Consider the following 26043-nt stretch of genomic DNA (forward strand, 5'->3'; position numbering starts at 1 on the left):
ACTGTATTCGGGGGATCCGGGGGAGTCCAAAAACCAGTCAGTATCTGGTGTGACCACTATTTGCCTCACGCAGTGCTACACATCTCCTTCGCATAGAGTTCATCAGGTTGTTGATTGTGGCCTGTGGAATGTTGGTCCACTCCTCTTCAATGGCTGTGCGAAGTTGTTGGTTATTGGCAGGACCTGGAAAACGCTGTCGTATAAGCCGATCCAGAGCATCCCAAACATGTTCAGTGGGAGATATGTCCAGTGAGTATGCTGGCCATGCAAGAACTGGGATGTTTTCAGCTTTCAGGAAATGTGTACAGATCCTTGCAACATGGGGCCGTGCATTATCATGCTGCAACATGTGGTGATGGTCGTGGATGAATGACACAACAATGGTCCTCAGGATCTCATCACGGTATCTCTGTGCATTCAAAATGCTATCAATAAAAATGCACCTGGGTTCGTTGTCCATAACACACGTCTGCCCATACCATAACCACACCGCCACCATGGGCCACTCGATCCACAATGTGACATCAGCAAACTGCTCACCCACACAATGCCATACACGCTGTCTGCCATCTGCCCTGTACAGTGAAAACCGGGATTCATGTGTGAAGAGAACACCGCTCCAAAGTGCCAGACGCCATTGAATGTGAGCATTTGCCCACTCAAGTCGGTTACGACAACAAACTGCAGTCAGGTCAAGACCCAGATGAGGACGACAAGCCTGCAGATGAGCTTCCCTGAGACGGTTTCTGACAGTTTGTGCAGAAATTCTTTGGTTATGCAAACAGATTGTTGCAGCAGCAGTCCGGGTGGCTGGTCTCAGATGATCTTGGAGGTGAAGATGCTGGATGTGGAGGTCCTGGGTTGGTGTGGTTACACGTGGTCTGCGGTTGTGAGGCCGGTTGGATGTACTGCCAAATTCTCTGGAACGCCTTTGGAGACGGCTTATGGTAGAGAAATTAACATTCAATTCACAGGCATTCCTGCAGTCAGCATGCCAATTGCACGCTCCCTGAAAACCAGTCTGTGGCATTGTGCTGTGTGATGGAACTGCACATTTTTGAGTGGCCTTTTATTGTGGCCAACCTAAGGCACACCTGTGCAATAATCATGCTGTCTAATCAGCATCTTGATATGCCACACCTTTGAGGTGGATGGTTCAGTGTATGTATAATGGAATAGAAGGTCAACAGCAGCAGAGTTATATTTACCAAGCAACAGAGTCTAGCCTTGGGGCAGTATGCCGCTGCCTGAACAACCTCCATTTACAAAAACGTTTGACAGCCAAATGAAGTACTTAACTGAATGTTTAATATTTAGTTAAAAAACTTTTTGACATTACTATAAAATCATTAAAATGATCTTAAATCAAAATAGTTTGACAACCTTATGTAATCCCTTCACATTGACATTTTATGTAGCGTATACGTATGCAACCACGAGAAAAAGCACACTAGGTAAACATTTTAAAAGGTTAGATATCCGTAATTAATGCGAATAGAAAGGGTCTAATGAGCATTCATTTAAGTGGAACATAAAATAATTGTGGACATATTGTTTATTATCCCATCCTCGTTTTAAAAAGACGAGGCTATTTCATAAAAGTAAAAAAAGGATAATCAAATGTTGTTAAATGTTTGAAAAGGGAAGCATATTACATTAATACATTCAGTTTATTTCCATCTAGTATTGGCGGCAGCATCATGTACCACGTGGTTCATACTGTGGTATCCTAATCGCAGTGAAGTACGAGTGACGCTGATGCGTTTGGCAAGACGATATACAGTCAGATGATGCACAGTAAAGCTCACCTGCTGCACAGGCAAGACCGGACAAAATAAATAGTAGTGCTCTTACAAAGGTATGTCCATTTATTTAAAATTTCAGCAGATGTAATGGAAAAGTTGGTCCTTTCAATCTTTTGGATTTCAGTTATAATTGTCACTGAACTTACAGGCTCCTTTTTATTTAACATGTTTACTGCACAGACGGTTTGGAGCAATTGTTTGAGTAATCATGTAAGTGTAAAGATAAAGAAAATAACAATAAATAACGATGGAGTCAATTCTTTCAAATGTCAACCTTTCCTTTAACGATTGATGAGGTATATTCATTTCCATGACTTTTCTTACCCATATATCATCTATATCTCTCTGTTTATCTATCTATATAAATATGTAAATATAAGTTTTTATGGCAATTTAATAGAACTCGTTTTTCTGATGTGATTCTAAAGGTGAAATGGAGATAGCGTCACTGAATGAAACTGAGGTGAACAGCACCACGGAGAGCGCAGCAAAGTCCAACGGCACCTACATGCCTTATTACCTGCACTCTACAGGCATGGCCGTCAGTTACACCATGTGCTTTGTGGTGGTTTTACTGCTCTGCGTCGTTGGGAACGTGCTGGTCTCCCTGGTAGTCCTCCGGAACCGTAACATGCGTTCGGTCACCAACCTGTTTATCCTCAACCTGGCCATTAGTGACTTACTGATTGGAGTTTTCTGCGTTCCAACGACTTTGATTGACAGTCTTATATCAGGTGAGCGGTTTTGCATTTTATAGCCTGGACTCAAGAGGATTGTCTTGACAAAAATGTATTAGCATATACTGATGCTTTCATTTATAGCTTTGGAAAGGAGTGTTGAGAACTTTCCTGCAGGCTTTTATCTTTAAATCCAGCCAGATCATTTCCAAGCAATCTGCATAATTAAAAAAGAAAACCTTTGAGCATTTACAGTAAATATATAGTAGTACAACTATGCTGGTTTAGATGGGACCTAGTCTGGATTAATCAATAGTTTGCCTTTTTGGTTTGATGCTGTGCAAGTTCATCTGACCAATGGTTATAAGGTCTGGAAAAGTGGAGTGAAAACACTGAATATCAATCAGATTACTGCTGATATGAATCAATAAGGGAATACCCTACAGTTTCACCCAGTGACAAAATGTACATGGCTCTCTTCTATAGTAAATCCATATACAAGTTCATGTCAAGTCATATATTTATTTTCCTAAAGATGTTGTGGGTGGTCTGACCGAGAGGCTTCCATGGGCATTGGTCAATTGGACTTGCATTGTTTTCCTGTCTAAGAGAGGATAGACCAGCAAGTGTGTCCTTGTCTTGTCAATCTGTCACTCCTTTTGGTGGGTCGGGCTCCTGCAAGTTGACTGAATTCTTCAGTCTACACAGTGGTTTTTATCCATCATGTTGCTTTTTGTGACTCCAGAGCACACTGGGGGTTGTTGCCATGATACATGTTCCGCTAGCTAGGACAAGCGGCCGTGCACCTGTCAGTTGTTGAGTTACAGGAGATTAACCAAGAATTAACGTAGTAACAGAAGAAAGAGTATATCCGCACATGAAATCTGCATTGGTTCAGAGTGTGCAGGGATCCTCTTTCTCCTTATAATACATGTTCTTCTGGTGTAGCCTGTCCGTGACAAATAATACAATGTAGTAATAATTATTCATCATACTTTGCAGCTGTGCTTGTGTAGTTTCTGGGCTTGATTCCTTTACAAACCTATTATGACCACATGACAAGGGAGCAGTAATAGTGTCTGTCGTTTCAGGATGGCCATTTGGCCAGATCACATGCACCATGAGTAACCTGGTCCAGGGGATGTCGGTGTCAGCATCAGTATTCACACTGGTGGCCATAGCTGTTGACAGGTAATCCGCCACCATGTCATCTCTTTTTTTAGTTTTTGTCACAATTCGTAGTCAAACAAAGATGTCCTCCTTCATCATAATCATCAGTTGGGCAGCTTTAGCGATGGTAAAGGATGGCATCATACTAAGGGTCTTTTACCCTTTCAATTATGTTACAGAATGACCAGAGTCAAGTAGAGGCTGTCGTTGTTAAAATAATACAGGGACTGTATCGCATGTCAAGAAATTCATTTCACAAAAATAATCAGGAAGTCATTTTCACACTTTACAATACCCTAAGGCCAAGGGAAGGGTGGTGTCTCCCTCTCTGTCTCTATACCTCTCTCTCTCTCTTTTTCTACGTCTCTCTCTCTCTCTCCCTCTCTCTCTCTCTCTCTCTCTCTCACTCTATTTCCCTCCTCCCCAGGTTCACAGGAATTGTGTACCCCTTCAGACACCGGATGAGACCCGTGTCTGCCCTCCTCACCATCCTCTTCATATGGGTGCTGGCGTTCGCTGTCATCTGCCCCTCAGCCGCCACCCTGACCGTCATCCACTTAGAGAACACCTACGCGGTCCAGGACAATCACACCTACCCTGTGTTTGTCTGCTTCGAGAAGTGGCCGCAGCCGGAGATGCGTCGGGTCTACACCATGGTCATCTTTGTCCACGTGTACCTGGCCCCGCTGGGGGTCATCAGCGTCATGTATGGCTGCATCGCTGCCAAGCTCTCCACCAGCCTGAGGCAGGTCAGCGCGGCCAAAGTGAGGAGGGCCCGATCCCAGCGCAGGGTCAAAGTCATCAAGATGCTGATCATGGTGGCCATGCTCTTCATGGTGTCCTGGCTGCCCCTGTGGACTCTAATGCTCCTGACTGACTACCGTGACCTGGACACGCAGCAGATAGACTTCCTGAGCAGCTACCTGTTTCCCGTGGCTCACTGGCTGGCCTTCTTCAACAGCGGGATCAACCCCGTCATCTACGGCTTCTTCAACGAGAACTTCCGCCGGGGGTTTCAGGCCGCGGTGGCCTGCGGGTCCTGTTGCAAGACAACGGAGGTGCTGGTCAACACGGGCTTTGTCTTCCCACCTCCGAACAGAGTGTTGAGTGAGAAGCCCGAGCCCCCGATTAGAAAGGCAGGCCGCGGCACGCTAAAGATCAGCCCACACGGAGCTCACGGAATCCCCCTGGAAGACAGGAGCAGACACGTCGCACCGCACATGGTGATCGGAGCCTGGCTGGAGCGACCGGCGGGTGAAGATTAGGAAACCTATCCGAAATGATCGGTGTCATGATGAGTTCTGAGGCGGGTAGAATTAGTTGGAATGGAATCACCACGGCAACTTTGCCCTAACCTCAGCCACCATCAGCTTCTTGGGGAATGTAGAAAGATTGCCTGTGATGCAGACTCTAGAGAATGTCTGGAAAAAGGGCAGGAACTGTCTAACTTTGATGCATCTCTTCATATTTCGCATCATATTCATGATGGATGCAGACAGACCCCCTTTTTTAAGTTTCTAAAACCCATAAAGTTAGAAGTTGCACCTATTTGATTACTGGGCGTACTGTACTTCCACTTATAGTGGAAGCCATCAATGGCAGTGTCCATGATAAAATGTCTTTAGGCCACTAGAGGTCTCTGTTATTCTCAGCGGCCTGCATAGGTCTAATGGCTCATAGAGGGTGCCAAGACCATTAGTGTTTCAGTGATCACACGTTAATTTGTATGCTGACAGATGCTGACCGTCCGATGATCATTCATGTTGCCTTTTAATTATGAACTCTAGTTTTGCAAGGTTGGAGTTCTCTAGAACTATCTAATTAAAATAGTAAAGATATTTTTTTAAACCTATGGTATACAGTCTGATGTATCAAGGCTTTCCTTTAATGGGCATTCAAGGCTTTCTTTTAATGGGCATTCAAGGCTTGGAACACCCAATTTATTGTAATTAATTATTGCCATCATGTTTGAACATTTGGAAAATAAATTACATTTAAAAAAAGCATTACGTTAAAAACTAGAGTACGGCAAGGGAACAATCACACACCTCATGACAAAGAAAGGTTTTCTTTGCATAATGAAGCAGTGGATCAGGTTACTGTTAGACTGACCTCATTTTATTGGCATTTGTCCATAAAATTCATGAATGCAATTCATATGTTCACATATTTATGTACCTGGTGCTCCTGAAACAAAATTGCAAACACTTCAATGTGAGACTAAATATTAGGGCAGATATTTAAGAGATTAATGAAAACAATTATTTTTATTGTATCTCTATGATCTATTTGAGTGATACATCCCGTTAAGAAAAGATTTGTCAAATGTGGCTCAGCGTGGTCCAATAGTCAAACTCACTGCCCCCTCTGCGAACTGCCCCCTGAGCTCTTTGTGCAAAAAATCTCTCCACTTTCAATAGCAAATGATGCATACAGTAGCCAGAAAATATATCCCATAAAGAGGTCTTTCAAAAGAATGAAACTTTAGGGAAATTTCTTTGAATTATATTATCCTTATTTCAATTCAAATCCAATTTAAGCCAATTTTTTTTGGGGGATGTGGCTGAATCAAATTAAATATACATAATAATAATTACATTCAGAAATTCCTCAGAGGATCCCTCAACTAATACTATGGAGTAACACCGACTGCTGTTTGACCGGGTCACACAAATACACAGGTGAAGACACACACACACACACACACACACACACAAACATACTTACACATGTACATATATCACTCCACACATCAAACATCTCCCAAATCTATTATATACAAATGTCTTGGTTTGCTTAAGTCTCCAGGTCCTATTAAATGAAAGATTAAAGATGAGTGTATGTAAGACAGGGAGAGATACACATCATTGAACGGTTCCCCTTTGGGAAAACCATTTTATGCTTTTTCTGAGTCAGTGGCTCCTGTTTTTTGACTGGCTATCCCCAGACTCAAATCAGATTATATAATGAGTATGTGCTTTCATCTGAACTGCAGAGTGGTTACCAACTTCTCTCAAAAATTCTCAACACCTAAAGTTTACTGAAGCTTCTAAGTATGTGCAGGATTCTTTACTTACAGTCTCTGCTGTGGTCATTTGCTCCCCAGAGAACACACTGCTCTTGTAGTCAATAGTTCTTGTTTAATGAAGTTAAATCAAAGCTGAATCAATGTTTGCCAGACCACATAACAACAGAATTCAGCTTAACAGAACAGAATATTGAATAATTTATTTCTGTAAGAGAAACGTTAACATCACATTTCTTATGAGATTTTAATGTGATGGTGCACATAGCTGCCTTGGCCAAACTCAACAGTGCAGTCACACCACAAGTATTTTCACTGATACTATAATTTGTTAACACTATCTGCTACTGTATACAATTTGATCAGTGTACACAATAGACAAAGGCTCTATGAACTACCTTGAAACAGTATAACCTTTAGAAGGTCTAAATGCACATCCCTATGAAACTGGTATGAAAATGTTGGAATGCATCTGGCTTTATAATATGAAGAATTCTAATGTGAAGGAGACCACGTGTGCCAAAGTTAGATCATAATATAATATTTCAGACAGAGATTTGACTTCGGTCTATTCTTATTTATCAAACGCTATTCGTCAGAGAAGACCAAAGAGGTATCAATCAAACAAATAGGGTAGATGCTGTGGATAGGAAATCTTGCTCATGCTCAGACCAATTGAAAACCAAATAGCTGTTTGGAGGAATGATATGGAAAAGTTACCATAGTAAATTTTTCTATAGTATTGGGGGTCTTTAGATCAAAGTGGAGAGTGTCTCCTATAAGCCCTGCAACATCACTCCCAAGCTAGCTGTGGGATGCAGCATATTAAAGTTAATTTACTGGGAAACTTGTACATGGTAAATATTTGTGCGTGGATTTGATGCTTTGGATGGATTGCTTTAAATTGGTTTGTTTTTGGGGGGTTTGTGACAGGGGATTTCATTGAACCACATCTTTTTTTGGTTGTTATTTAATTCATAAAGTGTGACTGGATGAACTCACACCTCCCTTTGTCCCGAGGGAGTATTACCACTCCCCCCTCTTCTCTCCTATTTTTTTCATTAGTGAAAAATGTAAAGTATGTGAGCACACTACAGCTCAAAAGAAAAATCCCACTAAGCAAAATAATTTCAATTACATCTTCTTAATGCCTATTCAACGTTTTTTCAAAGTCTATTCAAGGTACCTATATCAAGGTCTTTTCAACCAGAAAGACGTATTTCCAACATCTTTTCAAGGGAATTTACTAAGTGGGTATGGTTCAATGGGCCATGGCTAGAAAAGAAATATTGCCAAAATCTCCCATCCAAGCAAAAACCACCAAAAGCAAAATACATTTCAGCAATCCGTACATAAATGGTGACCATGCACACTCTTTCAAGAGGAAGTATAAATGACCCTTTATGCTGCACATTATACTAGACCAGACGGACACCTGAGCTGATGGCCTACTTTAGACACTTCTGTGGTATAACACAATTATGTCTTTGGTGGAAGGTGTGATTTGGAGTATGTCCCATCGTACTGTTTTAATGTGTATAACGTCACCAACACAATTGCTTACTCACGTGAGCAAATCTACGAGTTGGGGTGTCAAAGTAGCCCCACACATCCAAACTGAAGCAAATTGGGTGTGAAGTAGGATGACCCGAGAATGTTGTAAAATTATGGTTCTGGTGTAAATTCAACTGTAGGATTGGAATTTTTGGGTCCCATAACAGGACAAATTCTCCAATATGTTTCAATTTTGTTGTACATATCATGTGTGGTTATGTCTGTGGGACTTAAGGGAAACAAGAGACAACTGTCTGTCTTTGGAGATGTGTTAATTGTGTCAATGTAAAGGGGTACCGGTCCAGTTTCACTTTGTTGACCAAGTTGAAATAAAATAGTTTTATTGCTATGGGGGAAGTCTAGAGTTCTCCATTGAATAGCAAGACAAATCTTCATATATTTTAGATTTCCTGTAACCAGAACCACAGGGGAAATATCTCCATCTGCACTTAAGATGTGCCTTTTAGATTAGATTGGACAATCTGTTGGTTTTGATTGATGTCTGCTTGGTATGTAAAACTGTGTAAATAACTTTAACTTCATTGTTTGATGGTAATAAATTACATTCTGGACCGCATTTCAGTGTAAACACTGTTAATGTTGTAAATGATTATTGTAGCCTGAAATGGCAGATTTTTTAATGGAATATATGCCTAGGCATACGGGGGCCCATAATAAGCAACAATCAGTCCTGTTTTCCAATTGCACATTGTATTTGTAATCCAGGTTTATCATTTTAAAAGGCCAATTGATCATTAGAAAACCCTTTTGCAAGTATGTTAGCACAGCTGAAAACTGTTGTGCTGATTAAAGAAGCAACAAAACTGTCCTTTAGACAAGTTGAGTATGTGGAACATCAGCAATTTTGGGTTTGATTACAGGCTCAAAATGGACAGAAACAAAGAACTGTCTTCTGAAACTTGTCAGTATATTCTTCTTCTAAGAAATGACAGCTATTCCATGCAAGAAATTGCCAAGAAACTTAAAATCTCTTACTGTGTACTACTTCTTTCACAGAACAGCACAAACTGTCTATAATCACAATAGAAGGAGGAGTGGGAGGCCCCAATGAACAACTGAGCTAGATGATAAATATATTAGTGTGTCTAGTTTGAGATACAGATGCCTCACAGGCCCTCAATTGGCTGCTTCATAAAAAATACCCACAAAACATCAGTCTCTACATCAACAGTGAAGAGGCTACTCCAGGATGCTGGCCTTCTAGGCAGTTGCGAAGAAAAAGCAATAACTCTGAATGGCACAAATGTGTTCGGATCACAAAGAAGAACATTCTTGAGATGCAAACCAAATGAAAAGATGCTGGAGGAGTGCTTGATGCCATCTGTCAAGCATGGTGGAGGCAATGTGATGGTCTGTGGGTACTTTGGTAGTGATAAATTGGGAGATTTGTAGAGGGGTCTTGAAGAAGGAAGGCTATCACTCCATTTTGCAATGCCATGCCATAGGCTTCAAAGAGGCCTACAGCAACATTAAAGGAACTGGCTATGTGCTACATGTGACAACAATCTCCCGTATTCTTCATATAAATGGGCTATGGGGTAGGGTGGCAAGACGGAAACCTTTTCTTACAAAGAAAAACATCCAAGCCCGGCTGAAGTTTGCAAAAACAAACATCAAGTTCCCCAAAAAGCATGTGGGAAAATGTGTTATGGTCTGATGAAACCAAGGTTGAACCTTTTGGCCATAATTCCAAAAGGTATGTTTGGCGCGAAAACAACACTGCACATCACCCTAAGAACACCATACCCAGACTGAAGCATGGTAGTGGCAGCATCATGCCTTCGTCAGGGTGGAGGGAATTATGAACAGCTACAAATACCAGGCAATTTCGGCACAAAAACTTCAGGCGTCCGTTAGAAAGCTGAAGATGAAGAGGAAGTTCACCTTTCACCACGACAACGACCCAAAGCACACATCCAAATTCAAAAAAGCATGGCTTCACCAGAAGAAGATTAACATTTTGGAATGGCCAAGCCAGAGCCCAGAGATGAATCCAATTGAACATCTGTGGGGTGATCTGAAGAGGGCTGTGCACAGGAGATGTCCTCGCAATCTAATAGATTTGGAACGCTTTTGCAAAGAAGAGTGGGCAAATATTGCCCTGTCAAGATGTGCCATTCTAATAGACTCCTACCAAAAGGTGCTTCAACAAAGTATTAGTTTAAGGGTGTGCACACTTATGCAACTTGTTTATTGTGAGTTTTTTATTTTTCCACCTTAAAGATTTCAGTTTGTTTTTCAATTGAATTGTTCATGTTATAGATCACATTAAAGGTGGAAAAAGTTCTGACATGATTTATCTTTGTCTCATTCTTTTACATCACAAGAACCTGGCATTTCAACAGGGGTGTGTGGACTTTTTATATCCACTTTATATTCTTTCCTAGCTGTACAGTTGACAACATCAGAACTTGCAAAAATGTACCTACAAAGAATTGTTGTTGTCACGATGTAGCCTAGAGAATGCAATGTTGCATACAGACATAGATCCAGAGACATAAGTAATCATAGAATGTTGGTTGCCCAGACAACTTGGTGAAAGCTCAGACTCGACGGCAGGGGCATGTTACTATTGGAGGTTTTGCTAACTGAGCTCTCCCCATAAGGAATAGAGTCCTGTTCACCTCTATATTACTACCACACATAGATAGAGACTAGGAGCATTACTCAGGCGACATTCCATTCATTACTGCCCCCGAACACAGATAGAGACATCAGGAGTTGCTGACAGGTAAAGACAAGTTGTTGAGTATACATAATGTTTCAAGCATACAGCGTATGGAGGCCTTCTAATGGAAAATTGAAAAAAGAAAGATATAATAATAAATACATTTTCAGGCTAACTGAGTAAGCTACCTATTCCTGACATCTTTTGGGCTGTTTGGGTGAGAAACCATACGGGACAGACCATTTGAGTTAGAGAGGTTTCAGGAACAAATAATGTATTATACATTATTTAATTTGATATCTATGCATGATATATATAACAGAATCAGATCTTAAGACAAAAAATAAATTTAAAAAACAATGCATTATTATATATTTTTAAATTGTATTTCAGTTTGAATTTTCACTGGGCCATAAGCCTTCTGGGACCATACCTACCTTGCCTAATGGTACTGACCGCCACTGACTAGACAATCAGCCAAACAGGGCTGTGTATGCTCATGCTAGTGATAATATACACTCAACATTCACAGATTTCACATATGTTGTTTTTAAAAAGGATCATGTAACTGCATTTCTTAGGAAAGAAAGGGACATTTTGAAGTTAAAGCTGATTTAGACAACATTTCTCAAAGAACAAACAAACAAGAAGGTACTTATTGTGTCTTCAAACCCGAGAGCAAGATTACTTACAACTACATCAAACAGCCATTACAGATGTTAATATATATATATATTTTTAATTCAAATTCTCCCAACCCTGAACAACTCTAAGAGTTCTCAGAAGACTGAGGCTGGTTTTCCAGTTGTCATTGGGTCTTAGCTCCTTCATTTTAGTTAAGACAAGCATTTCTATGCCCTGCTTTTCTGTCAATCATCCTCTCCACTCCTTCCGCCCTGTCAGCGCTGGGCACTTGACGCCCTTAACACGCTTGGATTGTATCCTACCTGTCAAGGTACTTCTTCAGGTGACGGGGAGAGGATCTGTGTCGGCACCAGGGGTTCTCACTACTGGTGTCCCCTAGGGCTTGGTTCTAGGCCCTCCCCCCTTCACTCTAGATACCCAGTCAAGACATCTTTCTGTTTTGTGTTTCATTTTTATTTTGATATTTTTCATCAACTTTAAATGAATACATGTAGGTTTATGAGTAGCAAAACATTGAATGTAATCCCTTTTGGAGTATTAGGTTTTTTGAACACATTTAGCTTGCAGGCACCCGGCATAAAACAAGGAGATAAGGAGATGTTAGAGTGCGACAAGAAGGCAGCAGAAATATGGGCCGTCCTGTACTAGCCCCTTGGGCACTGTTGGTATGCTACAATCAGAATGTTGACACCTGGACGCTATGATGCAGCTTCACTTCAAAGCACTGACTTAGACCACTGCGCCTCTTGAGGTTTGGATTTCATTTTAATGTGAAGCGTTTTAAAGGAGAAGGTAAACTTTCACTAGTCACTGTATCTGCACAGATTTTTGATACATGATTAGACTGAAATCAGGCCCAAGGAGGCTGAGGGAAATAAATTACATAAATATGTATGTGCACTACTATTCAAGAGTTTGGAGTCACTTAGAAATGTTTACAAAAGAAAAGCAATTTTTCTGTCCATTCAAATAACCTCAAATTGATCCGAAATACAACGTAGACACTGTTAATGTTGTAAATGACTATTGTAGCTTGAAATGGTTGATTTTTAATGGAATATCTACATATGTGTACAGAGGCCCATTTTAAGAAACCATAGTCCATAGTCCATTAGCAAACACATTGTGTTTGCTAATCCAAGTTTATCATTTTAAAAGGCTAATTGATCATTAGAAACGCCTTGTGCAATTATTTTAACACAGCTGAAAGCTGTTAAAAAAGCAATAAAACTGTCCATTTAAGCTAGTTTGGCCAGAAACAAAGAACTGTCTTCTGAAATAAGTCAGTCTATTCTTGTTGTGAGAAATGAAGGCTATTCCATATGAGAAATTGCCAAGAAACTTAAGATCTTGTACAACGCTGTGTATTACTTCTTTTACAGAACAGCGCAAACTGTCTCTAACCAGAATAGAAGGAGGAGTGGGAGGCCCCAGTTCACAACTGAGCAAGACGATAATAACATTAGAGTGTGTAGTTTGAGAAACAGATGCCTCAAAGGTCCTCAACTGGCAGCTTCATTAAATAGTACCTGCAAAACACCAGCCTCAATGTCAACAGTGAAGAGGTGACTCCGGGATGTTGGACTAAGTGCAATGAAAAAGCTATATTTCAGACTGGCCATTAAAAAGAAAAGATTAAGATGGGCAAAAGAACACAGACACTAGGCAGAGGAAGATTGGGAAAATGTGTTATGGACTGTCAAATCTAAGTTTGTGGTGTTCAGATCACAAAAAAGAACATTCATGAGATGTGGACCAGATATAATCATGCTTGAGGAGTGATTAATGCCATCTGTCAAGCATGGTGGAAGCAATGGTCTGGGGGTGCTTTGTTGGTGGCAGATTTGTACATGGGTAGCTGTCCTTCTAGCTGTCCTTCTTCCGGAAGGACAGCTATCACTCCATTTTGCAACGCCATGCCATACACTGTGGACAGCGCTTGATTGGAGTCAATTTCCTCCTGCAAGAGGACAATGACCCACAGCTTCAAATTATGCAAGAACTATTTAGAGAAGAAGCAGTCAGCTGGTATTCTGTCTATAATGGAGTGGCCAGCACAGTCACCGGATCTCAACCCTAATGAGCAACTTGACCAAATGGTACGAAAGAAGTGCCCATCAAGCCAATCCAACATGTGGGAGGAGCTTCAGGAATCATGGGGGAATCATCTTCAGGTTACCATAACAACTTGACAAGTAGAATGTCAGTGGTCTGCAAGGCTATAATTGTGGCAAATGGAGGATTCATTGACAAAGGCAAAGTTTGAAGGGCACATTTATTATTTTAATTAAAAGTCATTATTTCTAACCATGTCAATAACTATATTTCCTATTCATTTTTCCTATATTTCCTTTTCAAACTAATTTCATATATGTTTTCATGGAAAACAAGGACAAATGTAAGTGACCACAAACTTTTGAATGGTGGTGTAAATATCTTCAAATTACGTTCCTAATGCCCACATGATCAAACTGAACATTTTAATAGCCAAAGGAGGCTCCACAAAATACATTATAAAAAATGAAACACAATGTGGACTTCAATTGATACATTTTTTGGGGACTAGCAATAGAAATAATTGTTTAGTCACACCTGATTGGATACATATCAGCCCCAGGTGCACAGAAACCTGCGTTAACTTATGTCTTCAGGTGCCTGTTGGCTGAAACTGACATTGCTACATATTGGATTTCATTCTGAGTCTATTGCAGCTGTTTAAAGGGAGGCACCAATAACGAAATCCGATACTCATGTAATAGAATCGGCAGATAAAGATGCTATGTCATTTCTGTACCTGTGTATAAAATAAATCAACATTTTGTTTCTGGTGATGCTTCTAGTTTTAAACAATTGCACATTTAATCATAAAGACGTTTAGAATAAATATTACAAATTATATTATAAAATAAATACACATTCTCTTCCTATGTAATTGTACATTAGAAAATGCCTAGATACACAAGAAAAGCAGATTGGACACCTGTTCAATTTGATGAACAATACTGACAGTTTGAAATCTCTTTCTGAGTTTTAATTGATTTGCTGTAGTTTTTCTGTAAATGTCTGCACCAGATAATGTAAAAATGTGTGTCAAATTGTGCTTTGCGCTGTACCAATGCATATCATCAGCATGTCTATGCTCACCTGTGATTAGCTGCTGTGTTTCTGTTTGGTGTTCCTGATAAGGATTTAGCGGTCTACGCACTGTGCGCATTCACTTTGTCAATGACAGATAGAATCAAACAGTCTGATTGGTTCATGAAACCAATGGGCAGAGTCGAATAAACGTGGGTAATCCATGTTTAATAGAAAAGAAAAGACTCAAACAAAACAAAAAGCACCCAGTGACGTGGGTTATCAAATACACAGACAAAACCAAAATGAACCACAATGGCAAAGCAAAACAAGGGACTTAAATAGGGTCCCCAATTGGAGGCAACGACCGACACCTGCCTCCAATTGGGTAGACCAAAAGGATTGGAGGTGGCTAGGGGCATAGCCAGGACGTGACATGTTTGTGCTTCTGTCTCGTCTCAAGTATGGGGATGGTGACACAATATTATATAATATAATTGGTCCTAAACCCACAGCTCAGCCGGACTGTATTTGGACGAAATTTCTCAAAATATTTCAGATAGAATTTCCAAGAATAGAGCAGGAAATGATTCCTGTTCTACTTGTTAGAAAAGCATGTTTTACTACATGGCATCATTCTAATTGAACCTCTAAAGTACCATAAAACAAGGCAGGAAATTATTATTTTAAGGAAACCTGCAAAACTGCTTTCAACTTCACTGCATTCTCCAGAAATAGACATCACTCCCCGTAACAAAAAACACCCTCCACGCAAATAAAAATCAACCTGTCTCTGAGCCCATAGTTAGCCTTTCCTGGACCATGTTACTTCTAAAGGTTTGGCTGCTAAACCCCAATGGTAGGTCCTTGGAGGGGAGATCAGGTGCTACTGGTAGGGGTGTTGGAGAACCAGAAGGAGGCACTCTCCTCTGTTTAAAGAAGATCCAAATTCCCAAGGACAGCGTTTGTACATTGACAAGTGTAGGGTGCTGTCTTTATGGTGTGTTAAAAATGTATACTCATTCTGAGGTAACTAAAGAATCTGTATTCCTGTAAGAGTAGGGGTGGTTCACCCTGACCCTAATACCATCATGACCACCTAAACATCCAGACTGTAAGAGTTAAATTGTGTAAAGATAAATGCATAAATGTAAGTCACAGTTCATAGAACAAACTCAATTGTTACTGCAAGCATACTGTAACTCTTAGTGTTTGGACATAACAATGTGTGCCCTGCCCTCACCTTTAGAGAGGAGATGATCTATGAGGTAGTACATCTCATGTGAGCTTCACAAACACATATTTGCAGTTGTTATAAAAATATTTTGAGTTATAACTTTAATGTGCAGTTACATTTATTCAGCTCCATCCCTCCAAGCTTTCTACTGACAAATGGTTTCTGGGGGGAAAAAATAATAATATTGTAGCAACTGCAGATTGTCCTTTCAAGGTGATTTAAAAAACTGAAGGTATAAAATAAATGAAGGTTTCTTTTAATAGGAGCTATATGATGCAACTTGGTGTGACAAAACTGTTTTTTCGGGGGTTGTTTGTCCCATTTACTCTGGCGTTGAAAAGGGTCAAAATTTGAACTCATTTAATCAAAAAGGACTAAAATACATTGACTAATGGTAATATAGTGACCAATTTGAGTAAAATCAATGGGGCAATTAAATCACTGAGTTCACTCAGCACATTGGATCATATTGAAACCCTGAACTCTTAACAACTTAACTCTAACGCCCTATCCAAATCCAAAAACATTACCCCTTACCTTGAATTACATTACCCCTTACCATGACTGGCTAGTACTGATCCTTTGCCTCTATCATTACTTAACCAACATGTTCATATGTAAAAATAGTCCGTTTTACAAGTAGGCCTATATTTTACAAGTAGGCTTACTACAAGATTATACACAAAACATATGCAATGACTGACAAAAGACTGAATAGACCTGTGTTGGGGACCAGGGTGCTGTTTGTGCTACGACCTCCAGTGTTAAGTTTGTAAGCTTTTCTATGGGATGTTGGCACGGCGCCCGGGTTGTTAGCGAATCACTGCCCCAGAATAAAGACATTGTGGAGAGGCAGCAGCGTGTTAAAAAAGCCGTCCTCCAAAAATATTTCGTTTCCCTACATCCTCCCTCTATAAACCCGCTTTTTACTTGTTGACTTATTTTCCATTCATTTAACTTTTTCTAAACTCTGCTTTTGTAAACAGCAAAATATGACTTATTTTCAGCGCTTTTTGTTAGTACTATCGGGTCTGCGCGTTTTACTGGCGGTTGATTTGGATTTGTTGGGAACAAGCCACTTCTTCATAGACCTGATTGCTCCAGAAGTAATCAACTACAAGGATCCGTGCAAAGCTGGTAATGTTAATATCTTTCATATTATATGTGATTAATCAGTACAGCTTTCACAATTGTATTCCAGAATGATTGTTTGGACAGATAGTCTTTCCCTGCTCGAGGTGATGTGGAGCCCATGCCCATCGAATCAGATATACGGCATTAATCCGTATTATTGCAGCAGTGTGTTATTAGTATGTTAGTACTAGTAACTGAATGCATGATGTTCGAAAAAACCATTACAAAACTTTTGAAACGGTTCTGTAAACTCGAGGCCAAGTTCAACCACGTCGTGTGGTGTTAACCGCAGGCCATTGTCAAATACAGTGGGGGGTTTCGCGGGGTGTTGTTTAGAATTCACAGAGTGCTGTCAAATGCGGACTGAAGTGAAAAGTATTTGGGTATGGATGAATCAAAAACCACTTTGAGCTTGCCTCAATTCAACGTTCTCCCTTATGTAAAGATTGAAATGACATGTAAGACATTTCATGCGACTGTAAACGTATGTTATGTAGGTTTGGATAAGGCTATGAAAACTTAATAGTTTATGTGAAGTGGGGGTGAAATGACAAATTCGACACGAGACTGGATGAATCGAACGAAGTGATGAACCTTAAATTACATACAGTCTTTCTGTTGTAACATATTGTACTCCAGCTACTTTATAAGAGGCTGGAATTCTGTATTAGTTATAGAGTCGTTCAATAGAAATGATAGACTGGAAAATATGTAAGTTGCTGGTGACATTGACATATACTGTATGTACTCAACTTTCTGAGGTTTCTTATATCTGGTTCAATTTATCCCTTCCTGTCCTCTCCTATTACCACTTCCCTCACACCTTACTCTTATTCACTTTTCATGCTGACAGTCTTCCCCAGTTCCCTCTCCATTCTTTCTGTCCAGCATTGTCCTCTTACCTTCTTTCCTATAAAGATATCCCTGACATCCCCTTGGTCCCTCTTCCTTCTGTCAGTCACTCTGTTGCCTGGACATCAGAGATCATTGGTCTGGAAGCCGGTGAAATCTCTCTGTTTCATTAAATCCCTTCTGGTTCATTAAAATATTTTACGGAGTGGGCAGCTTATAAGAGAATATATTTGTTGCGCCTGTGAGTGACACTGCTGTAGCAATTGGGTGATATGTTTTTGTACACTATTAGACTATTACGCTACACTAATATACTGTCAAAGATTGTGGATGATTATGCACAAATTGTAACATTTTAAATATACATTCTACTCCTTCAAATGTGTTGTCAAATGTGTGAGTTTCTGCATGCAAAATTATTATGAAATTTCCAATAAGATCTGTGTAAATTTTTATTGAAAAATAATATTTTGGCGAAATATGGTCACTTTAAAGTATATTATGGACTGTATGTGAAACATTTGATTTTAAGCAATCTTTCTAATGGCAATTCATTTTATGTTTTATTTCATTATTTTCAGAATTATGTTGTTTGGAGTCTCCTTGAGCTATACTACCACTCCAGATTTTTTTATGCAAGGGAAACTGGATCCGGTTATTAAGTGGTTGAGTTTTGAAGCAGTTGTTAAATCCTCTGGAAGTGCAGGTGATTTAAAAAACCAAATCTTAATATACTGTAATGTGTAAACTCTTTAGAGAGCAGCCAACATGCTTTCACCAATCCTATGTAACTAGAGTAAAATACAAACTCCCTACCTCAATACCTTTTTTTTATTTGGTAGAATTTACTCTTCTTTTATTAATACAGTACATTTAACAGTAGTGTAATATGTTCTATTACAGTACATGCTTTAAAACATGTATATCACAACAGCTGTATTATAATTTGAAATATAGAACTTAATTTGCCATGAGCTGGCAGAAAGCTACTGTCAAATTCATGGTAATCCCTTTATATTGTAGCTCTGCTCTGACAGTTGTTTATAGTTCCTCTTTGCATGTTTGAATTCTCTGAGACAGTGACAGCCAGGGCATAGCGTTTAAGTAATTTACACCCAGGGTTTAGTAGTTCCTTTCTTCATATCGTACTGTTCCCTTGCTTATTTGTGTCACCCATGTGCAAGTGTCGGTATGAGGAATAAAAGCACAGATGCCATTTATCCTGAATGATGTATAAGGAAAAGAACAATCAGGGCCTGATTTGGAGAAAATTACAGTGTCTGGTTGAAAGAGATCATGCCTGGTTGGCCCACATCAAAATGAAAATCTACAAAACAAAGGATTTGATGAACAGTTAAATAAGGGGTTAGAGTATATTGAAAGCTGGTACTTCTGCACAGATGTGGAGGTTACAATCATCATGCTTAGAGTCATGGATAAAAACATAATCCAGGCTCAACTGTCAATTTTTTTGGTTTCAGTAGCTTGAAGAACTATCACTATGACTTTGAAAAGGAAGTAATTGTAGCTTCACGCTTGGCAGAGCCTTAAGTGACTGATTGCTCAACTTTCAGAGGTTTCACCAAGCCATGGCATTCTAGCGTTTTCCACCACTATCCACAAAAAGACTATGATGGGATTCATCATGGAAAAATGGTGTTGATCGCTTAATGGGGTTCCAGGCACTTTTAGCTTTTCTGGTGGCTAATTATTTGTCACGGTCTGTGGGGATATTAATTATGCCAGATACCTGTATGACAAAATATGATTGTGTCAAATCACTGGACAAATCTGTGATTTAGATTATAGAAGGTAATTAGGTTATAGAATAAATATTACTCAGATTTTATTTGATTATTTCCACCCAGTACTTGTTTAGGTAGGTTTTTGAAAAGTTTTATCAGTCTTTCATGCCTTTCATATTTTGCAGTGTGCAGTGTGATATGATTCTTAAATGTTGAAATAAAAGACAAAACTAAACATCCAGCCTTGAAATTAGTATGGGGAGGTAAGATAAGGCAGTGTTCTTTTTGCTGCAGGTGTGTGATCTGGTCACACAGGTGAGTTGTATGTTTTGGTCACACAGTGTTCAGGAGTTGTATGTTTTGGTCACACAGTGTTCAGGAGTTGTATGTTTGGTCACAGTGTTCAGATGTGTGATCTGGTCACACAGTGTTCAGGAGTTGTATGTTCTGGTGGTACAGTGTTCAGATATGTGATCTGGTCACACAGTGTTCCGGAGTTGTATGTTTTGGTCACACAGTGTTCAGGAGTTGTATGTTTTGGTCACACAGTGTTCAGGAGTTGTATGTTTTGGTCACACAGTGTTCAGGAGTTGTATGTTTTGGTCACACAGTGTTCAGGAGTTGTATGTTTGGTCACAGTGTTCAGATGTGTGATCTGGTCACACAGTGTTCAGGAGTTGTATGTTTTGGTCACACAGTGTTCAGGAGTTGTATGTTTTGGTCACACAGTGTTCCGGAGTTGTATGTTTTGGTCACACAGTGTTCAGGAGTTGTATGTTTTGGTCACACAGTGTTCAGGAGTTGTATGTTTGGTCACAGTGTTCAGATGTGTGATCTGGTCACACAGTGTTCAGGAGTTGTATGTTCTGGTGGTACAGTGTTCAGATATGTGATCTGGTCACACAGTGTTCCGGAGTTGTATGTTTTGGTCACACAGTGTTCAGGAGTTGTATGTTTTGGTCACACAGTGTTCAGGAGTTGTATGTTTTGGTCACACAGTGTTCAGGAGTTGTATGTTTTGGTCACACAGTGTTCAGGAGTTGTATGTTTGGTCACAGTGTTCAGATGTGTGATCTGGTCACACAGTGTTCAGGAGTTGTATGTTTTGGTCACACAGTGTTCAGGAGTTGTATGTTTTGGTCACACAGTGTTCCGGAGTTGTATGTTTTGGTCACACAGTGTTCAGGAGTTGTATGTTTTGGTCACACAGTGTTCCGGAGTTGTATGTTTTGGTCACACAGTGTTCAGGAGTTGTATGTTTTGGTCACACAGTGTTCAGGAGTTGTATGTTTGGTCACAGTGTTCAGATGTGTGATCTGGTCACACAGTGTTCAGGAGTTGTATGTTCTGGTGGTACAGTGTTCAGATATGTGATCTGGTCACACAGTGTTTCGGAGTTGTATGTTTTGGTCACACAGTGTTCAGGAGTTGTATGTTTTGGTCACACAGTGTTCAGTAGTTGTATGTTCTGGTGACACAGTTTTCAGGAGTTGCATGTTGCATTGCTTAAGATATATTGCATATTTTTTTTATTTGGAACGTTTTTCACCAAGCTCGAGGAGGTGATGCTTCTCTGTCTGTTCCAGCTGCCTTCCTTGGAGACATTGCTCTAGATGAGGAGGACCTGCGTTTGTTTAAGGTGGACCGTATTCTGGATCTTACTCATAGGACCATCCAGACCTTCAATCACACAGATTCAAAAGGTAAAACACAACTGGACTTGGTAGATCCAAGATGGGACTTATTTCACACTTCCATATAATTTGAAAAAAAGTATGAATTTGAGAAGGTATTACATTAGATCTCTGAAAGAACCAAGTTAAAATCGATTGAATGGCCTCACTCCTGCATGGGTCACATATCTGTCTGTGTCTGTCCCAGTGAATGGTTCCGGGTCCAGTGAGAGCAGCAGGAATGACACGTCGCCACACAGCCGGGTTTCACCTCGCAGGAGGAGGGCTGCTACCTCCAGACCAGAGCGGGTTTGGCCAGATGGGGTCATTCCATATGTGATCAGTGGGAATTTCAGTGGTAAGATCTGACTGGGAGAATCAAGCACCTTACATTTCTTCATTCACAGATGCTTTGTTGGTTGATAGAATCACTCCATTGATCCTTACAGATCTTTAGTCACCTTAACCTTGGGGCACCTTAGAGAAGATGGAATGTTTGTTGTTGATTGTCCAATCCTATAAGCTGTCTACTAATGTTCTAGAAACAGTCATTCAGTCCACTGAGACACTCAGAGCAGTCCTTGATTAGGGCACTTGAAGGACCAACCTCCCTTTTAGGCAGCCAGCGAGCAATATTCCGTCAGGCCATGCGTCACTGGGAGAAGCACACCTGTGTGACCTTCATTGAGAGGACAGCAGAGGAGAGCTACATAGTCTTCACTTATCGACCATGTGGGTAAGTGAAAGGCTTTCTGGATACCACGTTTTGTCTTGTTTCCACACACTGTTCTTCACATTATTTACAGCTCTCGAAATTCCCTACATCCCTACAGTAGAACGTCAGCAGTTGCTTTAGAGTTCTCCTTGTGACAGATATATGATTTTCCTGTGCAAAAGAATGCAAGGAACTGTCATTTTAGCCTTTGTCTTTTGCTGCTGTGGTTTCAAACCTGGTGATTCATTCCATGAGCAGAAGCTCTATATGCTTCCCATTGCTCTTGAATGTCTTTATAATATCTTTATTTCATACTGTACACTGTTGGATCTTTTTTGTCTAATTGGTTTTGCTAATAGTTTTGTAAAACACTGGGAACAAATGGACCCAGATTATGTCCTCGGAACCACATGCTGTTTGGAATCCTGGCATCAATCCTTACATCAGCCTTTCACATCCCTCTACTAAATAGGTTTTAATAAGAGAAAGAAAAAAGAAAAAGACTGAACTAAGCTGCGGAATAATTTAGATAATTAGCAGTGTCCTGTGCATTTGGGTTTGTCCGCTGCGTGCGTCTGTGTCATTGTCTTCAAACGGTTTGTTTGTGTTTTGAGTCTTTTCCAGACTTGCACTGTATACACTGCAAGTTGAAATCGGTGAGAATGGGTAGTTTTTCAGTTTTATTTTATGTAACTTGACATTAAGTCTGAAAGACTCAAAAATAAGTATGAATCAACCATAATTCAGTGGGGGAAGCCCTCTGTGTCTTCTAAGCATGTTTCCCCCTGAATGACTGTCTCCATCTGCAGGTGCTGTTCCTATGTGGGCAGGAGGGGCGGAGGTCCCCAGGCTATCTCAATAGGAAAGAACTGTGACAAGTTCGGCATCGTTGTGCATGAGCTCGGCCATGTGATCGGCTTCTGGCACGAACATACACGTCCTGACCGTGATGAGCATGTCAGTATTATCAGAGACAACATCCAGCCAGGTACATCTCTGTCTGCCTCTGTAAGTGTTTATTTTGTCACATATTTGATTAAAACCAATATTAGACTTACAGGTCCAATATTTATTCTTCCCGTTTGTCCCAGGACAAGAGTACAACTTCCTGAAGATGGAGCCAGGGGAAGTGGACTCTCTTGGGGAAGTGTATGACTTTGACAGCATCATGCATTATGCACGGAACACCTTTTCCAGGTTGATACAAAGTGACAATTCATGGGTTCTGTTTGATGGGTTACCGTGTCGATGGATAATACAATCATTTGTCTCCTTTACATTGCACTTATTCTGACCTTCGGTTAAATATTATTCGCTCAAGCACTCCCCCAGTGTTGTGAAATTAGTAAACATGTAAGAATAACAATGTCACTGTCGGGAATTGCCTATTTTCCAGCAAGGGGCACACTGGGTCAAAAATCCAGTACGGGGCATATGGTTAATTTGGACATTGTACTTGATTTTAGTTATTGCCAGTGCTCAATTACAGTAGCTATGGGTTTTTATTGGTCTTGGTCACCAAAACCATCCTCTTTCCTACCAGTTGCCCCTGGCCAATGATGTTCTAAGTGCTCCAATGGCCTGGTTATCTCATCTGTCCTCATCCTGGCTCATCTGCAAGGTAGAGGTGCAACTTGTCATTAGTTAGTGAAAAAGTGGCTATGTACTGAGAGAACCACTCCTTCTGGCCCTTCCCTTTTAAAAGGATTATGTCGGTTTATGAATATGCAAATGATATAGGGATATGGTGTAGAGGAGACTGGGGAGAAAGTAAAGCACACTAAAATTTTCTGATTGAAACCGTACATATATTAGAATCAAAATACACTAAATTGATCACATAAACCTGTATAAGATGTCATATTGACAAGAACGTAGCCAAGCTATATATTTTATATATACACACACATATACATATATATATATATATATATATATATATATATATATATATATATATATATATATATATATATATATATATACACACATACACATATACATATATAAACACATATACATACACACACATATATAAACACACACATATATATACACACACACACACACACGTATATATATACACACAGATACATACATACATATATATATACACACACATACATACACACATATATATGTGTGTGTGTGTGTGTGTGTGTGTGTATATATATATATGTATACACACACACACATATATATATATATATATATATATATATATATATATATATATATATACAGGTGCAGGTAATAAAATTTGAATATCATCAAAAAGTTGATTTATTTCAGTAATTCCATTCAAAGTGAAACTTGTATAATATATTCATTCCTTACACACAGACTGATATATTTCAAATGTTTATTTCTTTTAATTGTGATAATTATAACTGACAACTAATGAAAATCCCATATTCTGAATATTACTTAAGACCAATACAAAAAATAGATTTTTAGAAATTGGCCAACTGAAAAGTATGAACATGAAATGTAAGAGCATGTACAGCACTCAGTACTTAGTTGGGGCTCCTTTTGCCTGAATTACTGCAGCAATGCGGCCTGGCATGGAGTCGATCAGTCTGTGGCACTGCTCAGGTGTTATGAGAACCCAGGTTACTCTGATAGAGGCCTTCAGCTCTTCTGCATTGTTGGGTCTGGCATATCGCATCTTCCTCTTCACAAAACCCCATAGATTTTCTATAGGGTTAAGGTCAGGCGAGTTTGCTGGCCAATTAAGAACAGGGATACCATGGTCCGTAAACCAGGTACTGGTAGCTTTGGCACTGTGTGCAGGTGCCAAGCCCTGTTGGAAAATGACATCTGCATCTCCATAAAGTTGGTCAGCAGCAGGAAGCATTAATGCTCTAAAACTTCCTGGTAGATGGCTGCGTTGACCTTGAACCTCAGAAAACACAGTGGACCAACACCAGCAGGTGACATGGCACCCCAAACCATCACTGACTGTGGAAACTTTACACTGGACTTCAAGCAACGTGGATTCTGTGCCTCTCCTCTCTTTCTCCAGACTCTGGGACCTTGATTTCCAAAGGAAATGCAAAATTTCCTTTCATCAGAGAACATAACTCAGCAGCAGTCCAGTCCTTTTTGTCTTTAGCCCAGGCGAGAGGCTTCTGACACTGTGTCTTGTTCAAGAGTGGCTTGACACAAGGAATGCGACAGCTGAAACCCATGTCTTGCATACGTCTGTGTGTGGTGGTTCTTGAAGCACTGACTCCAGCTGCAGTCCACTCTTTGTGAATCTCCCCCACATTTTTGAATGAGTTTTGTTTCCCAATCCTCTCCAGGGTGCGGTTATCCCTATTGCTTGTACACTTTTTTCTACCACATCTTTTCCTTGGAATTACTGAAATAAATCAACTTTTTGATGATATTCAAATTTTATGACCAGCACGTGTATATACACACACACAAATATTTTTTTTATAATAATACATGTCATAATTAATAAGTTACTGCATTTCTATACCAAATTATTTCCAGAACAGCAAAAACAACAAATTGTTTGCTAATAAGAGAAGATTCATAATAAAACATATTGTTAGTTAGTGTTGCCATGATGAATTGCAAAAACGTATTCAGCATAACTAATCAAAACTCTGCTCAAACAAACCTCAATGGAGTACACAGCTTGTCACAGTTTAAAGACAGGACCCGAGGCACAGAGAGGTTGGGAGAAAATGTTCCTTTAATGGTTTCTTGATATAAAAAAAAAATAATACCTGCCATAGCAACCAAGCAGCACAAACAATAATCCACAACTCAGTTTAGAAAAGGGCAACTTAAATAGGATCCCCAATTAGAGGCAATGCTGGGCAGCTGCCTCTAACTGGGGACCAACAAGACTAAACATGGGGGTGCCGAGGGGCACCCACACAGTCAGGCCCTGATACAGCTGATTGTGTTATAACGTTTATTGACTTTTAATACATTTTACTTACTATTCTGTGTTAATGTCAGTGGTGACCTATAGACTCCAGTGGGTCATTGAGGTAAGGCCAACAACCACAAAGTGAAACCAAAACATTT

The 26043-nt window shown here is 39.9% G+C and overlaps 2 protein-coding genes across 5 annotated transcripts in view; both read left to right on the top strand.

Annotated features, from left to right (window-relative positions):
- The first annotated feature begins 1818 nt into the window (after positions 1–1818).
- Positions 1819–9707, top strand: npffr1l1 (neuropeptide FF receptor 1 like 1). The gene is made up of 4 exons (XM_010877629.4): positions 1819–1858; positions 2234–2539; positions 3574–3673; positions 4080–9707. The coding sequence occupies exons 2-4, from the start codon at positions 2239–2241 to the stop codon at positions 4915–4917; spliced, it is 1239 nt and encodes a 412-aa protein (XP_010875931.2). The 5' UTR covers positions 1819–1858; positions 2234–2238; the 3' UTR covers positions 4918–9707.
- A 7034-nt stretch (positions 9708–16741) lies between these two features.
- The window catches only part of bmp1b (bone morphogenetic protein 1b), a 29158-nt gene continuing 19856 nt past the window's right edge, over positions 16742–26043 (top strand). For all 4 annotated transcript variants that reach the window (XM_010877524.4, XM_010877526.4, XM_010877525.4 and 1 more), the window contains exons 1-6: positions 16742–17014; positions 21195–21311; positions 21490–21639; positions 21900–22017; positions 22806–22984; positions 23088–23193. In XM_010877524.4, coding sequence (XP_010875826.1) covers positions 16870–17014; positions 21195–21311; positions 21490–21639; positions 21900–22017; positions 22806–22984; positions 23088–23193 — 815 coding nt within the window. In that variant the 5' untranslated portion in view covers positions 16742–16869. The remainder of the gene's footprint in view (positions 17015–21194; positions 21312–21489; positions 21640–21899; positions 22018–22805; positions 22985–23087; positions 23194–26043) is intronic.

This window comes from Esox lucius, chromosome 14 (genome assembly GCF_011004845.1).
Source record: "Esox lucius isolate fEsoLuc1 chromosome 14, fEsoLuc1.pri, whole genome shotgun sequence".
Taxonomy (NCBI): domain Eukaryota; kingdom Metazoa; phylum Chordata; class Actinopteri; order Esociformes; family Esocidae; genus Esox; species Esox lucius.

Excerpts from the sequence above, each read along its gene's own strand:
- npffr1l1 (XM_010877629.4), top strand. The coding sequence starts at position 2,239 with ATGGAGATAGCGTCACTGAATGAAACTGAGGTGAACAGCACCACGGAG. Across the intron at positions 2,540-3,573 it reads GATTGACAGTCTTATATCAG|GATGGCCATTTGGCCAGATC; the intron begins GTGAGCGGTTTT and ends CTGTCGTTTCAG. Across the intron at positions 3,674-4,079 it reads GTGGCCATAGCTGTTGACAG|GTTCACAGGAATTGTGTACC; the intron begins GTAATCCGCCAC and ends CCTCCTCCCCAG.